Here is a 17,656-nt window from a genome sequence, read left to right on the forward strand (position 1 = left end):
TGCCATTTCATTGCTATTCATATTGTGACTTTAAATCCCATCTTTAATATGGCATACTACTTTTTTTTTTTGGTCACACACTCACCTGACAGACTCCGGCTACAAATAGAATTTAAAAAGCACACAGGTTTTATTGCATATCAATTTCATGTATAAATTCTTCATAGCATTGGAAAGATTACATTTGGTATACATTGCTATTCTACAGAATTAACATCAGAGTCATATCTTTTCAATGAAATTTCTCTAAAGTACATCTTCAATAATCACAAGCATCAGAAGAACTGCAATTTTCAGAATTGTTCAATATTATTCTACAATCCTTTATTGTTTTTCATTATGTCTTCTCCCACAACTCTTTTCTAATGTCGTTCAGAGCCACCTGCCCAAACATCTGTAAGGCAGTCAAGAACTTGAAGTCAACCTACCAAACTAACCACATGTACAATAAGTGCATCTACGGATTTATTTTTTTCTTTCTTTTTTTTTCATTTTTCATGATTTCATACACATTTCACAAATGGACATCATTATGACTGCTAAACACGTCATGCACAATATCTTATTTTGTTTTCCATAAACATAACAGAGGCGATATACAACTCAGATTCAAACAAAACAAGCACCATCCATTTAAACCCATATTTTTTCAATGATTTTTTTTTTCTTCAGACAAATGCACCATTGTTTTTCCTTCTTTAAAATACTTTACATTTAAAAAGAAACAATATGTATATTTTTACTTTCTCCTGTAACAGTGGGGGAAAACAGCAACTGTGTTCTATTATGCTGAAACGTATTTCAGCGACCATCTGCCAGAATACTTTCTGAAGTTGGCAAAATGGAATACTTCAATGCCGTCAATTATTTTGTTTTACTTATTACAGTAGTCCATGACATGAAATACTACATATAATCACCTAAAATAAAAAACGTAGCAACCCAAGCCTTTACATTTTATAACCACGACTTGAGAAAAACAATGTGTTTATCATGAATGAAATCTCATTCAGTAGAATTATAAAAAAAAGACTTCTGTCTTTAGAAAAATTGAGATGATGCAGCAGTCCTCGTCAGCATCACACTGCCACCTGCTGTTGTGAATAGAAATTACAGTGCTTCTGTTTTTTTTCTCTTTTCTCCATGTCAAACTCAAGCTGTTTACTAATCCAAAGGGAAACTAGTCCGAAAATGCATCTGTGTTTTCTAGAGACCGAAGCCTGATCAATTTATGGCTTGGACCCATATGGTTCAAATACAAGTTTGAAGCTTCAGCTTCTTAGTTCTGTGAGTCCCAGGATGCAGGGAGGACTAAGGCGACAATTATCAACAATGCTCAACCCCCCCCCTCCCCGTTTCTTATCTACAGTACCCCCCCATGGAATGAGATTGTATTATGATCTCAGACGAATCAGGGAATATAAAGTTAGATTCATAATCAAGTTTTTGTTTTTCCTGTCCACAATAAAAAAAATGAAGATATTGTTCTACGTGTTTTGAAAAGACAAACCAGCATAATTATGATATTCATTTTAACGCTATCTGTGTTTTTAATTTATCTGTTTCATGAGACGTTGCTTTCATTCGGAATGTTTTTGACTTTTGAAACACTAATTTATAAAATATATATTGTTTACACAACATACAGCAAGTGAATAACCGAGGGGAAAAGGGAACTTGATATGGAAAAAACTAGTCGGATTCAATAATGTGAAACACAATGCCCTTTCCTGACATTTGTCCAAGTTTGACCCCCGTAATACTGGAACCAATTCAAACACAATCAGCATACTGGGTAAAATGGTTGAACTGAAAGAAGAAAAAACAATAAACACTGCAGGACGATACGTTGCAAAATAGGATCTAAAGCTAACTACAGCTATAATTCACTATAAATAAAAACAATGAATTTCATGGGTTCTTTCCATTATGGCACACTAACGCATCAAAAGAGATTCAGAATCTCCCCCTCTCTTCCTCTCTTTGTGGCGCTCATTCCTTCAGTATCAAGAAAAGAGGGATGAAATGACATGCCTTCATTTTCACTCCTCCAGTCATGACAAAACAACCAAAAATAAATACATACACACACATTTCTGAAATCAAATATAGAAGAGCGTAATAATAAGGAAAAAAAAAAAACTATGACAGCAAATGCAAGCCCCTTGGAAATGAAATGATTGTCAGAGAACAAAACATTTTCTATGGGTTATTTGGCACATACCACTCTTGCTATGAACATCTAGGTTATTTTGTACATCACATGTCAACATCATAGAATTTTGGTCCTTCTCTAAAATAATTATATTAACAATTTAGCACTGTGGTGCCTACGAAAAACAATACTGTGGTATCTAAGATGAGAGGAAGTAAATAAAATTAACAAATGATGATGAACTAAACAAGCAGAGAAAGACTTTCTTCATCTTTTGAGTATGATTTGAATTCATTTTCAGCATGATCAAACTGGGTAACCAAATACAATGGCTAGTGCCCCAGAGAGCTCATCAAAATCACCAGTTGCTGTGCACATTGGAACATTTAACATCGTTCTCCATGTAATCATTAAAAAATCAACAGTCTACTGGAATTTGTTATCCCTCAAGTAACATTTAGTGTGGTGCAGTTACAACCAAAGTAGGATCAGTACACGCCTGTGATTGGTGGGGGGGAGGGGGGGGGGACCTGGGGAAAATAGTGCACGCGCCCACTATGTTCCCGGTGAAACACCAACACCTTGTGGACATGCAGTGCTAACGCAGGGCTGATGCTGCAGTGCTTGGAGAAGGCGGAGTGCGCAGACCTCAGAGACCTAGTCGGTGAGTGTCTTTGAGGGCCTTCCGTTGGGTCTCCGTGGTGCTGCAGTGAGCTCGTGGACTTGGGGAGGGTCAGAGTAATGCAGAGTTTCAATGCTGTTGAGAAGCATTTATCATGTCCTTCACATCAACAGGAGTTAAGCAGTGCTTTCTTTTTGAGTCTTTTGAGATGTCTCACTCAGGGACAATCTCTGCCTCCTCTCTCTCGCACTCAAACCTACACACACACACACACACACACACACACACACACACACACACACACACACACACACACACACAAACACGCACGCACGCACGCACACACACTAACATATTCGTTCTATCATTAATGAATGTGACACAAATGTGTTGTCTAGCGTCCTCAACTCCTCGCGTCCACTCTGTCACATGTTCAATGTTTCTCCCACTCTTCCTACCGCGTCCACTCTCTCGTCTAGATGTGGTTGAGCGGGTGAAAGCCGCTCGTCTCAGACGGTCCACCTCCCATGCTCAGCCAAGCGTCCAGGGAGTTCTGGGAGGGCGCGTGCAAAGGGTTGTTCTCCGAGAGGGACAGCATCATTGCATAAGCCTGCGGGGGGAGACAGGTGACTTTTAACAGGAAGCAACTCACTGCTTTCAAACACATTTTATGTTTTTTTCTAAATGAAATACTTGACAATGACACCAATATGAAATGTCTTTACGGACATTTAGAAAAAACTTAAGGATTTTTATGGAATACTACATGATCAGATATATACTATATATACTGTGACATTTTACATGCCATAGTTGACTTTTTTTGGAGTAGCATAGTATACTAGCCTACCTTTTATGCTTTTAACATGACATTCTGTGGTATACTATACTAAATTAAAATTCTTTCCTTAATGAAATCCTATTCCATGATAAAGATTTTAACGCTTATTTGTATGACAGCTTTTGGGACACACAGCAGTATTCTCCAAGTTGACTTAATTCTAATCTAAAGAGCTCGCATGTTGCGATTGCTAATAAATATCATTTCCATTTCATAATTCTTGGCATTTATACTGCTATTGTAAGTTGTCCACTACAATGCTAAAAACCATCATTAAACTCGGTAATTCTGATCTTGATTAGTTTTAGTTTTAAAATGATCACAGTAAAAAGCAGGTTACAGGTAATCTGTCAAGTGAAAGGAAAAAAGACGAGAGAGCAGGAAAAGAGGCACCTTTTGGTTAGAGCTTCAGTCTGAACTAATAAACGTGTATTTCCTTTCTTTCATTTTTTAATTGGAGTTGGCATGTCATTGTTTTCAGCAATTTAGATGAATAATTTAATATTGTGATTTGCCATACCTCCATCTATGATTTCCTCCTCAAGATAACATTTGTGATATTAAATTATTACCCAGGCCCAATCTCATCTCTTTTCTCTTGTCTAATCCAAACAACACGTGTTTCCTTCATCCAAAAGCCAGTCACATACCTGGGTTTTAGCCTGCCTGTACAATGTCTCTTTCAATGCCTCCGACTCTAGCGAAGTGTTAAATATGTCTTTAACATCAAAGGGTTGCTCTTCACTGGCTGCTTTACGTAAGCCCTCCAGACTCTTGGGAAAGCTTGGCAGACCCTCCAGATCCAAGAGAGAGCCTTCCTCTATACACCTGCACACCGTGGATGCATGGGGCAATCAGGCAGTATGGGTGGGTCGGTTGATAGACAGATGGATGGGTGCACAGATGAAAAGGTAGGCATTGGGAAGGGATAGATGGAGATTCAATGCAATGGATGGGGGGGGGGTGGGAGGAGGGGGGGGTCAATGAATAGAGAAAGTTAAAGTGAAAGAAGAGGGGAAGGGGAGGAGAAAAGGAGAGGTAAGATCAATTAAAAGGACATTTAGAGAAGGAAAAGGACAGAGGAGCAGGAGCTGAATTGTTGGCGGTGTGTGTCCAGTAGAGGCCTCACACAGTGCACCCAGGAACACTGGCTCATGTGCTTCTCTGTAGAATTACCAAAACAAATACCTGCGAGTGTGTTCGTAGCCCATAGCCAATGGAGCCGTCTCCGTCTCTTCCTCGTCCTCCTCGTCCTCCTCGTACACTCCCGTTGTGACGAGAGACGGGGACTCAAGCGCCTCATCGTGAGATTTCTCTGTCAGGCTGCCTTCCTCTTCCTCCTCATCATCGCCCTCCACTTCCTCTTCCTCTTCCTCGAGCCCCCGGAGCCCAAGCTTAGAGTTGGACAAACTGTGGCTCGGTGGAAGTTCCTCCTCAGTCTGTCCTGATCTGCACAGGGGTCAAAGGTCAAAGTAGAGGGGCCGTGTTAGCGACGTTTGTAACCGTTGACTGACAGCCTCTCTCCTCCTGTATGAGTCACATGTCAAACTAAGTCATCCCATGAAGTCATTTGCATCTGGTCGGTGGTGTTGCGTGTTCTATGCGGAAAAGAAATTGGGAAAAAGTCAAAGCAATTTTTTTTATTTTAGAAACAGATTTTAAGAGAGAAGGATGTGTTTAAGGCTCCGTTTTAGTTGTAGCTCCAAAGCTTGGGGGCAGACTCAACACAAGCTGAGAAAGAGACCTAAATAATTGGTCAAAGGAATGAAAAATCAAAGTCCGGCATCCACACCAAACAACACGGGTGCTGACGGTCCGCCCCGGAGCACTTTTCAAGCGGCCCACACATGATTAATTGACCAGTTCCCTCAGAAACAGAGCAGGGGATGGCCCGCTTCAGACTGGTTCCTCACCCTGTGATGGTGGGACATTACTTTGTGTGACCGAGGGAAGACGATGGCTGATCTGCAAACAGCCTATCAGCACACCGCCATTAGGACCTGCCATCTGTACATTCTCCAGCCAGCACCCCCAGACCGCGATGTCATGCCTCATGATATCATTTCCTCTGGGACGGCAAATTTACCCCTTCCATTTTTGCCACACAGTGGACATTTATCAAATGAGACAGGGTTACCTCTGGGAAGGGCTGCACGGGGACAGGATTGGGTCACACACAGTGGGTGGGTAAATGCGGGTAAGGGGATTTTGGGGGGAGAGAAAAGTTCTCCTCTTTCAATCTAGATTAAATATCACCATGATCAAATTGCAAAGCCGGTTGGTGGAGAGGAGGGGGGGGGGGGGGGGCATGCCTATGTACAGAGAAAGAAGCGTAGCTCTGACAGGGGGGTCCTGGGATCTGTCACTTAGTCTAAACACGTCAGTTTGGTGTTTGTGTTAGCCGGCTGGGGGCATGGATGTAGCGGGTGGATGGGGGAAGAGCTCCATCATCAGAGGATCTCCTAAATAAATCTCTAAACACTCTGAGTTCCCCTCAGAGTCCAGAGTGCCGACCATTGGAGGCCGGACCCAGACGAGGAACCAGCTCCAACTGGAGCTTTTATCCAAACCAGGTCTGGGTTGCAGCCCTATTTATGAACTGGATTACAGTCTGACAGAGAGAGATACCTCTTCGTCGTTCAAGACTAGAGTGCTGTGAACATAATACAACATTCTATTCCCTCTAAACCCCTCAACGGGAGTCTTGAGACGCCCCCAGCACGACGGTAATGTCTCAGCATCTCCAACATCCCCAGCCTGGAAGCTGGTCAAAGAGCAAGAGCTGCAAGAGACTTTTATTTTGCCAAAAAAGGGGAAAAAATAGGTTGCGAAGGCGGTTAAAAGTGATTACAGATGATCACGAGCGTGTGTTTTCGTTTGTCGTCTGACTTAAGTCACTCAGGGGGAGAATAAACAGCAGGCTGTCTGGTGGGAGGACAGAAAGAATAATACGTAATTACAGACATTAAAATGTCAGACCAGCTTGTTGTGGATGAGACTTTGTATTGATCCCAGATGGCAGAAGGGCCAAATTGCCACTGGGTCTGCTGGCCGTAATGCATAAGTAGGGGGCAGAAATGATGGAAAGACGCGACGTGTCTCACAAAAAGTGAGACTACCGGAAAGGAACTCACTTAGAGAATGAGATGAAGTGTGTATAGAGTCATGGAATGAGGTAGTAACATTGTTACAGAACCATATTTCATCCTCATGTTTCCCTCCTTGTCTGAAGCTTGTTTTTATTATAGAAAACACCAGTGGCTCTTAAAGGTTGCTCACTGCCAGTACGCTGCATGAACTGTGTTGTTGGCGACTACGGCCACACAAACCCAAGCCACTGGGGGGCGCTGCACACCTAGTAACTGCATGTAAGTATGAGCAAAACAACTGTTGCTTTCAGTTAAACAAAATGTGTGCGTTTGTTGCTGCTTCTTCCAAACCTGGATACAGGAATTCATTCCCAGATAAGGGGAAGGATTTCAAAAAGTGAAGAGTTAGGACATTTCACGCTGTTGCTTGAGAGTTTGGATTACACTAAAGTTTATGATGAGGTTTTAGTGAGCGTCGGCACGGGGGCAGAAGGCCAGCCTCCAGGACCAGATGTAATCACTGATGGTCTTTATTCGTTACCTCTTATCCGTGGAGCTGGAGGCCTGGTTCATCTCATTGTTGGAAATGAAGTTGCGGATTTCTGAGAAGTACGAGTCCTCCTTCTCATCTAAAAGTGCATGATTGTCTGGCTCGGAGTTCGGGGAGGAGATGGTGGTTCCTAGGTTGGAAAGCATCCCAGACTGCTGGCTCACTGTCGGGGAAAGCGTGCAGTCATACAGATTCACACGCATAACCACACATTGACATGCACAGCAATCAGACACACACACAACCACGCACACAATGATGATTAGCTTGATGATCATCATGTTAAATAATGTGGTTGTTATTAGATTTATAAACTTTATTTACTTTTTATTTTTTTTAGAGGATTAGGTTGTGCATTCGTTTGATGTGAAACTGGGTTGAACATATTTTAACGAACAGGGAAATAAATTGTGGAGGGGGTAACAGTGACCAAAAGGCGAGCTTTGTTACATTTCAACAAAAAGGGCTTTTGTATAATTTGTGTTTGTTCAAATTCTTGCATGATGTTACATAACCTTCTTTAGAAATGTATGAAGGCGGAGACCACTGTAACATATGGCATCACTGGAAAAGCCATTTTTTGGGCTTAAATTTAAAACTAGATTAGTCTGTATCAGATGTACCAGATTTGAACTGGGACGTTTTTTAAACAAATCTCATAATCTGTTTTTTATCCTGGAGCACTAAAATTAGAGGATGTGACAGTCTTGGAAGAGGTGAACCAAACTGTACTGGTTACCCCCTTATTTCTGCAGACACACGAGGCCAGAGACATGTTTAAGCATGTGTAGTCAAACCCCTACCTTCATTAAGACGGTATCTTTACGTTGCATTTATAGGTTTAGAAAAATATTTTCCTTTCATTTAACTTATTTTCCTCTTTTTCTTACAGGTTTTATAACATTGCTCTGGATGGAGCATAGTGGCATTTAAGGGTAAAGGATGGTGTCATTTTTCAGATGTAATTCTAGCAGTCGGTTATGTGTGGTATCTTAGTAAGTATCTTTGCGATTTATATTAATTACTTTTAACAGATGCTCTTTGCTCACTTCCATTTGACTCAGAATTAACAATCAAGAATACATTGGGAACTAAACAATGAATTTCCTTATTTACATACTCAAGGGAAACAATTGCATCCCTTGGTATTTGAGAAAGTTGGTGATGTCACAACCGTTTACCGCTCCTCTGGTTTATAATTTATGATCAGTTGCACAAGGAAAAAGTCCACTATATTGCTGTTGTGTTTCATTAGGCTGTTATTTCACATTTAGAAATATTAGCACAGTTGTGAAGATTACTCAGTTAAAAAGTTTCTGTTCCATCCCTTTTCAGACAGGGGAGAAAAGACAGGTGTGAATTCTTTATTAATAGATGTCACAAACTCACCAGGTATGTTCTCATGCTCGTGCTTCTTGAGATGGCGGTCGAGGTTGGTTTGTTGACCGAAGCAGCGGTTGCACAGGTGACACTTGAAGGGTTTTTCCTTGTTATGGATGTTGCGAACGTGGCGTTGAAGATTGGATGAGATGCTGAATGAGCGGTCACAGTATTTACACCTGCGAAAGGAGAACAAAGTGAGCAGGAACGGAGGTGATTTGTAAACAAATAAAAGATACTTTCTTTCTTGGAACTATAAATAATACAAATAATAATAGGAAGACAATGCAAATTAGCTGCGGATTGTGATTATTCTGTATTATAGTTTTGAAGAAAATGATAACAAAAACATAATCCTTTAAAAGGACATATTGGCTGTTGCCAATCATACTCAGATTTTTCATTGGCTTTTATCCACCAAAGATGAACCCAACTGGTTCCTGATGTCTACATGATAAAATATATACATCCCAGTGCATGGAACTCGTTGGGCCATTGTTTGAATTTGAACATCAGAGATGACGAGACTGAACCTACCTGTAGGGTTGTTCCCCCGTGTGTGTCCGCAAGTGTCTGGTGAGGTTTGCTGAGCGAGGGAAGATTTTCCCACAGTACCTAGAGGCAACATCGCAAAGGAAGGAAGGGAAAGGCGCGGTTAAGCGACATGCTTCTAAACGTATTCTCGACGCAGGGAACGACCCACTGCAGCACAGGGCTTTTACCTGCAGGAGTAACGCTCCTTCCCCTTGCGCAGGATGGCATCGGAGAGCGACGGTGGTGGTGAGCGGAAATTGAACAGGGGATGAGCGTGTTGCAGCGAATTGGGCGGCGCGTCCAGCTTCAGAGCACCAAAGCTCTCAAGCTTCTCCGTCATGTTCTCCATAGCTGACATCTGACGACAGAACAGGGGAGATCACATTTTTAGATTTTCTTTTTTTTTTACTAAAGCGGATCACAGTCTTTCAATTAAACCAGTATTTGTGGATTAAAACGTTGTAGTCATAAGCTCATATGGCCATTCTGACATGACATTATATATCTATATATCTAGTATATACATATGCTTTATATTTAGAGAGAGAGAGAGAAAAGAAAGCCCTGAAAACAAAAGACAAAATGTCAGAAAAGGGAGCGAGGGAAAGAGAAAGATGACGGAAGCGTCGAGGAAGCAGTATGTCAGAGTTGAGCCCTAATAGTTAATTGTGCTAAAGGCGAGTCACCTCCATGACCTATAACACAAACAAAAATGCTCAAGTACCAGCGCCCCCCACCCCTCCCATACACCCTAACCTCCAGCCTCAGTGCTTTGTTCTACACCTCTTACGTTCCTCTGCAGAAGCTACTGCTGCAGGCTGGCGGACCGGCTAAATGAGGCATTCAAGCGCTCCGATTGGAGCTGTACAATATAGTTTGAGATACCCACAGCTGATAGCCACTTCCCCTCCCCTACAAGCGAACAAAAGGGACCAGTTATGTAGGAGTTTATTTGCCAAAAACAGCTTACATCCTTCCTTTTTAGTGAACACGGGAGGGGAGAGACGGGGACAGACACTCCGTCTCTATGTGTTTATTCACAGTCTGAGAACGTGTGGGGGGGGGGGGGGGCAATGTGATTCCGACATGAGACTGAACTAGGGGTGGCATTGTTTTTGTATCACTGGGAGGATCACAGCTGAGACACCGTGAGACAAGTTTTTAAACGCCTGTGAAAACTTTCCATAACAGGGGTATTGAGCAATTATAAGATGATGTATTATCCGATGATGAAAAATACAACGTTATGAGTCCATAGTGAATGTAACTGAGGAGGGTTGCCAGTGAAATATGCTTTTGTTCACAAATGACAGAAAAAACCTGGTTAGCTTCTCTTATATGATGTTGTGAAGCCCAAATGACACAATACATGTATAATACCACGTAGGACAATAAATCTTATTTTTATTTAAATGGATCTGTCTGCCTATGCAGTAAGTGAGTGTTTTGCTAAGTCACAGTCGATAGAGGACAGAGATTCCCAGGTCAGATTAAAACAGTTTCCCCATCGAGAGCCCCCCATTCTCCTGGAGACAAACACAGGATGTCCTTGATGGACACTGTGCTATTATCTAGCCAGCCAGCCAGCCAGAGAAACAGCTCGGAGGGGGTAGAGCTGTTAGCCGGCCTGTGGGCTCCCAGCGCATGAAACAATGCCACAACTAAGATTAGCGTGGCCAGGAGAGGCAGTTTGTTACAATTCAAACGGTTATTATTCGCTCTTTTTTTAATACTATCATTCCTTGTAATCAAGACCCGTAGAGGTAGGGAGGGTCTGGGGACAGTTGAACAATGTGACTGATTATCAAAGGCGCTGCGATAACAGACTGTGTCTTCTGAAAAAGGTAGAAGTGACGAGGTACACAGGCGCCATTCAGTAAACAAAGGAAGAAATCATAGAGAACCCTTGAGAAAATAACATCAACACTGCGGACTGATGGTGCATAGGGCCCTATCAATTCAGGTTACAGCAGCGTGGGAGGCAGGAGTGAGGTATTTTCACATAATACATGGTATGAGAATAATAGTCAATTGTATCTGGGAATAATCGGCCGATGTGCGGTACCTGGAGGTAAAGTCCCCTGCTCTGTACTCCCTTGCTGTATGACTTTTGTTCAAAGATCATGTACCTTTTTGCGGTTTTCCACTAACGATTAAAGCAACGACCTTCCTGGGTTGCAAATTTGTCTGCGTGTGAGCGAGCGCGGTGAGCTTACCTGTGGATGGAAGAGTGGCGGGGAGGGCCTGAGGAATTTTTCCTTCAGAGCTCCTACGGGGTCGAGTAGCTTCCTCTTCTCCACCCTGCTGGACCAACAACAAGGCAGAGGGTTACGTACCAAGGTCATAGTTCATCTACATCTACCTCATACCGCATACTCAACACCTTCTATGCGTGAACATAAAAGCATTATGGGTGCTCATGTGGAAACAGCAGTATCTGGTGTAATCGGGGCTGAAATACCTGTATATTGGGTCCATGAAGAACGCTGAGGGCTTGGCGTAGTGTAGGGGTGGCGGCTGGTGTTGCTGTGCGTGTTGCTGCTGGTGCTGGCCAATGGCTGAATGGTGCAACGACTGGGAAAGATGCTGTGGAAACCCAGCTGGGGTTTCGTCCTTGATGGAGACCCCCTTTCCAACTCCAAAGATGTGGTTCTTTCTATTTTGTGGCTCAGCCACCACGCCATTATGGCCGCCTCGGCTCCGGCCGCCGATGCTCAGGTCCAACGGCTGTTCTTCACCGCCGGGTGTTGCTAAAGGTCCACCACTGCTCCCAGTACTACTTTTGGGGTTTGAGGGGTTTGTTGGAGTGGGGTGAGCTAACTTGGTCTCCTTGGCCTTCGTGGTGAGATCAAATGGGGACTCTGTTGTGGGGGCAGGAGCTCGGGGGCCACCCGACACCATCTTGTGCAGTTGCTCGTGAGGCGACTTTGGCTCCGCCTTAAAGAACATGCCGGGATTGAGGGCACCTCGATCAGCGCTGAAGGGATAGAGGGAGTTGTGGAAATTGGGCAGAAACTGGAAGGGAAACATGGAATGGTAGGGCAGTGGACCCATCTTCTTCTCCTGATGGAGACCAATCAGACCTGGACCAAAGTATTTCTCAGCAATAGACGCGATGGCTTTTATGGAATCTGTTGTGGCTGCATTTGCATTTGTGTGGGTGGGCGGGAGAGCTTGCTCGTCAGGCGGAGGGAAGAAGGAGTGCTGGGATGATGCAGAAAACTGAAAGGGACGCTCAATAGCAAAGTTTCCAGAACTAGACACAGCCGTTATCGATGCACTGTCTGTGTCTTCTAACTGGTGGCCTTCTTGACTTGAAATGGCAGACGGCTTCCTTCTCTTACCACTTCGCTCACGTTCACTCTCCCCGTCGCTCTCCAGGTCAGAACCATCACCTGAGGCTGTACCAGTGGTGGTCTCCAAATCTGTCCCACTTGTGGTGTTCACGTCTTCAAGATCACTGCCGTCTGACATGTCTGCCATCTTAGATTTGGGCTTGGCTTCTCCAGAAGAAAAATTCAGTTTGTTCTCTTTTTCTTTGACTTCCAGCTGACTCAAACTGTTACCTCCATTGGTGTTTGTAGAGCTAACCAGGGACAGTGGAGGAGCATCTAAGGGACTTCGAGGCAATTTCACCTCTTGACCGCCCAGCGGGTTCTTTAACAAGGGGCTAGCCGGCAATAAAGGTGGTCGCTGATACAGTGATGGGGAGAAGAGACCTGGGAAACCATGAGGTAGGGGTGGGAAGCCCTGGGCTCCGGGGGAGAAGGGCAAACCAGCATGAGGGTGAGGTCTAGAAGGAAAGTAGTCACTGAAGCCTAAACCTGAATGGTTTAGACCTTGTAGGTGGGGATGGTGGGACTTGACCTTGGCCATGATGGGGCTGGAGCTCAGGGGGATGCCAGGGTTGAACATCCCCGCTGGAGAGCCGTAATGGTTTTTGCCCTCACAGAAGCGGCGGTGCTTGTTGAGGGAGGAGGTAGTGCTGAACAACTGCCCACAGTCTTTACATTTGATCTGGGTACGGCAGTCAGCATGCATACGCTTGTGGCGGCAGAGGTTGGAGAACTGGGTGTAGGATTTGTGGCACACCTCGCCTGGGGGAACAAATAGACGCAGCCCATCGGGGCCTGGTTAAACCCATTTTAACACTGTCTCTAACTTTGTATACCAAATCAATAGCAACACATACATCTGAATGGAAACTGATGATGAAATAGCTCTGTGAAAATCACCACTTTTTATAACTACTTATTCTGCAAATTGAGAACAACAAATGGCTCCCAAACTACTGTATCTACGTTGTATGTCATTTACAATAATAACACATGCAAGAAAAATCATAACAAATAGATTTAATTAACTAAAAGAGAGCAAAAACAATCGACTCTAATCTAGGATTAATAAAAACTACATCATAATCTGCTTTTTTAATATCATTATTATTATTATTATTATAATCGTAGCAGTAGATCAAATTCATATAAACTAAATTATGTTGAAGTGTGTGCTGTGAAAGAAGATATCTATAAACAAATGCATAGTTTACATTAAATCAATAAAAAATAAAAAATGATCCATGGACCTGTATGCTTGGTTCAAAAGATTTAAACAGAATCAAAAAGTAGATGAAGTGGACAAGAAATACGTAGAAAACAAATGGACTGTGAAGAAGAAGACAGCCATTGCCTTTGAAAGCTCTCACTTACAGATAAAAGGTTTGACACTGCTGTGGATGTGCTTATGCTGCTTGAGGCCCGACGAGGTGGCAAAGGTCTTGCCACACTCGGGGCACGTGTGAGCGCGCGCCCCCACGTGCTGGGAGCGGATGTGACGCTGAAGGTTGCTGGGATCTGTGAACACCTGCAATTTGAAAATGAGAGCATGAAAATACAATGTACGCTAAAATGAGCATGCAAAGAATGCTGTTCCTTAAGAATGACAAAATCTATGTCCAGTGTCATTGGGACTGAAAGCCTAAAACACAAGACCAGCAGAATTTCTGAAGCAGATGATAAAGCTTGTGTGTACAGTGCACAACTTACGTGCCGGGTATGCTGTACCTTATCACAGTTTTCACACTCAAAACGCTTGCCACTGTCATGTGACATCTGGTGACGGATGAGGTTGGACTTCCAGTTGAAGGCTTTGGGGCACTGGTCACACTTGTACTCCCTCTCCTCTGTATGGACTATCATATGTTGGCCCAGACTTGAAGAAGAGAGCACAGGACCATCAGTGAAATCCATACATCCTACAAGTCACAACTCAGGGATGAATGGATGTGTGTGGAATGTGAACCCCTTTAGTAGCACAAAACCATGGTACAATTTGTCATCGCGCGTCTGCGTACCTGTACTCATTTGGGAATATCTTCTCACAGTCTTTACATTCGTGGACAGGCTCGTCGCTGTCCTCACGTTCCTGCTTGAAGTCCTCTCTCAGCGTGTCAAAGATGGAGCCGGTACTGGAGCATGAATACTTCTGGTGCCGCCGCAGCTCAAGCGTTGAGGAGAACAGCTCATCACAGTCTTCACAGCGGTACATCTGCTCGTCTGCACGCACACAAATACAGTATTTGTTTAAAGATCAAAATCAAATAAGTAAGCTTCCTGAATAAAATGTATTCCCCTCAGTCCGCGTAACAATTAAATCCTATAAAATATACTACTGAAATGTGTGTGTTAGTTACGGCTGAACAGACTCCTATTCAAACGCTAAAAGCAACAATCCTGCAATTGACATGGCCATAAAATGGAAATCAATTAGCGGTGAAATGTAGCCCTCATTAACCCAGTTAATTGCTTGTTAAAGCAAGTGTTTGCTTCAGACTGTGGGTGTAATAGCGCACAAGGGAAACAATAGGGGTTGGTCTTTCCCTTCCATGTTGATAACCTTTACAATACTTCTCACCACCAAGGTCAAATACATAAAACACAGGCCGGCTTTTTCAATAGCAAGTTCCTGAGTCAAACGCCAAGTTCAACAGATCGGGGGGAAAGCCCAGCGGCGTGTCTTTGTGCGCGGACATTAACGTGTGTGTGTGTGTGTGTTTGTGTGTGTGTGTGTGCTTGTGTAGAAATGTTTTTCAAAAAGAATGAGCCACAAGCAACAGAGGTAAGCAGGGGCACGGTGGCGCCAACCCCATGGTGATTTCAGCGCCAACCTGTCATACCCTCTTTGCCATGACCCAATCAGCCAACCCCTGAGTCGCCCCCCTCCCCCCCCCCCCCCCACCCCAGGTGTCCCATCGCGCCGCGCACACCAATCCATCATTTCAAGGTGTACTAAATGAGTTTATCCAAAATGACTTACAGCGTATGGCTCACCTGTTTTCTACTGCATGTGACCGTTTATCCAGCTGGAACTTCTTGGGCACATTAAAAGGGCATTAGTGTAACAGCGATGTGTCTAACCTTGGGGAGAAGGATCAATGACCTTCTGGTCAATGGGCCGTTACACTGAGCTTAAACGCTAAACCAACGCGCTCACTCTGACAAAATGTTTCATCGAGAGCCTCTGCTCTGAAGACCAAACACCTCAGCACCACTTTAGACTACTTTGGACTGTCTCCTTTTAGAGCAGAGTGTATTTCGGGAAAGAAGGGGTGGTGCGTACACAACGAGAATATTTGTTGTTGGATTTGACAAACAACGTGGGTGTTGCGTGGATGTCCCACGTGTGAATGCGAAAGCGTCTCAATGACTCGGTGATGCGGCGGTGATTGCATTTATCAGTTCCTGTGTTTCTTCAGTAAGTCTGGTCTGGGGGGGTGTTGGGGAGCTGGAGGTGGGGGAGGAGGAAGGGGGGGGGTTTGGGCGGGTATAAAGGGGAGACTAATAGCTCTCTGGGAGACGAATGGAAGCACAATTATGTGCAGTTTAACAGCTAATCTGGGAGCATGGGTGAGGTCTCAGGGGACTCCTCAAGTCCTCTACTTCAAATTCCTTCTCCGATAAGCCAGACACAGAGAGCGGGGCCGCGCTGCCAAGCTCCCACTCAGCCGTGCTACCTTCCCCTCTCTCACACACAAACACACGGACACAAAGCAGACGCCGTCCCCTCAGTCTCCCGACTGTCTCTCTTTGTCTTTCTGCTTTTCTTCCTGTCTTTGTGTACAAATAAAAATCCTTGAAACAGTGGATGAAATATTACATTTTTTTTTTTTACCCTGTCTTTATTTTGTTTCCCTTCATCCATCTCTCTTGCGCCAAAACATAAAACTGCCTCACTTTGGCTGTGACACACACCTTCTGGCAGGTGTAGTGTCTCCCTCTCACTCTCTTTATTTCACATACACAGGCCTACACACAGAGAAATTGGACTAATCATTTACAAGCCTGCTCCATTTTAGACGCACTTCTATAACATGCCAATCTGCTTCTTCTAAATGATGACGTTTGCTTTGAGCTTCTGTTCCCTCTCGCGATCTGTGCATAAACGGTGCATCACCCAGGAATAAACCCGGTGAACTGCAGAACATCTCACGCACATCTTGTTCTCACTTCACCATTTTATAGTCAGTGACAAGAAAGAGTAATCAGATTTTTTTTTTCTTCGTCCGTGGTTCCAGAAAGACTGGAAACATTACAAAACAATGTCACCTGACAACAGCATTTCACCACAATAAGTCCAAGATGTTTAAAGAAATACAGCGGAACTACGGCCCCTTTTCCGCTTAAGTGAACTCTGAAAGAAAAACCCAGATTGACAGTGATGGCTGTCCAAACTAGATTATGTGATAAAATATTGGATATATTCAGTCTGGCGTTTAAAACATGTGAAGCCCACAATGAAAGAGGTTAAAGGGGGGACAGGCGGGACAGGCGGGCGACAATATGGCTCAAAATGTGGCGCACTTTGAAATGTGATCCAGTAGGCCTGTACTGTGTACGCAGACATCAGTGTTCAGCAAGGTGTAGCAGAGCATTTTACACACCAGAACCATAGCAGAAGGGACAGATTAAATGAAACACACATTTATTAGAAAGATATAAAGTCCCAAAGAATGTATTATTTATTTTATTCGACAAATCCTAATGGCAGCGTCAGATGAAAAGGACTTTTTTTTCATCAACATTATTTGTCATTTAATAAATTAATAAACAGTGGGTCTAACGCCAAGCTTAATAACAAATAATTGGCTACCAGGTTCATTCAACTTATATATTTTAAAATAAACAATAATATTCTATTCCATATGTATAGCAGTTATTTTTGAAGAGCAATATTTAAAATGCCACTTTATAACGTTAAAATGTTTAATCGACATTTGTACGCGACTCCATACTACCGCGGCCAAATGCGCACCAAGACGAAGGGTCATTTCCAGAGGACAAACTGCCCTGGCGACTCGTGAACAGCAAGATATCATGTTTAGCATTTTTCTTTGGCTGAAAAAATGACAAAGAATTCCAAACCCCCGGCTCAGAGGTCTCGAGTTCTCCCCAAACAAAGTGTTCGTTTACGACTTCCTAATAATTCC

General features: G+C 43.5%; 1 protein-coding gene across 9 annotated transcripts in view; it reads right to left on the bottom strand.

Moving 5' to 3' along the window:
- Window positions 1-285: 285 nt before the first annotated feature.
- Window positions 286-17,656, bottom strand: part of prdm16 (PR domain containing 16) — a 153,921-nt gene continuing 136,550 nt past the window's right edge. For 3 of the 9 annotated variants that reach the window (XM_062563949.1, XM_062563940.1, XM_062563958.1), the window contains 12 exons: window positions 14,525-14,726; window positions 14,217-14,382; window positions 13,881-14,034; window positions 11,633-13,301; window positions 11,388-11,475; window positions 9,360-9,529; window positions 9,175-9,252; window positions 8,647-8,816; window positions 7,249-7,420; window positions 4,807-5,067; window positions 4,269-4,446; window positions 286-3,387 (listed from right to left, as the gene is read on the bottom strand). In XM_062563949.1, the coding sequence (XP_062419933.1) occupies window positions 3,253-3,387; window positions 4,269-4,446; window positions 4,807-5,067; window positions 7,249-7,420; window positions 8,647-8,816; window positions 9,175-9,252; window positions 9,360-9,529; window positions 11,388-11,475; window positions 11,633-13,301; window positions 13,881-14,034; window positions 14,217-14,382; window positions 14,525-14,726 (3,443 nt within the window). In that variant the 3' untranslated portion in view covers window positions 286-3,252. The remainder of the gene's footprint in view (window positions 3,388-4,268; window positions 4,447-4,806; window positions 5,068-7,248; window positions 7,421-8,646; window positions 8,817-9,174; window positions 9,253-9,359; window positions 9,530-11,387; window positions 11,476-11,632; window positions 13,302-13,880; window positions 14,035-14,216; window positions 14,383-14,524; window positions 14,727-17,656) is intronic. The other 6 variants (XM_062563959.1, XM_062563955.1, XM_062563951.1 and 3 more) reach the window with 6 other exon arrangements.

The sequence above is a fragment of the Pungitius pungitius genome, chromosome 1 (assembly GCF_949316345.1).
Source record: "Pungitius pungitius chromosome 1, fPunPun2.1, whole genome shotgun sequence".
Classification (NCBI taxonomy): domain Eukaryota; kingdom Metazoa; phylum Chordata; class Actinopteri; order Perciformes; family Gasterosteidae; genus Pungitius; species Pungitius pungitius.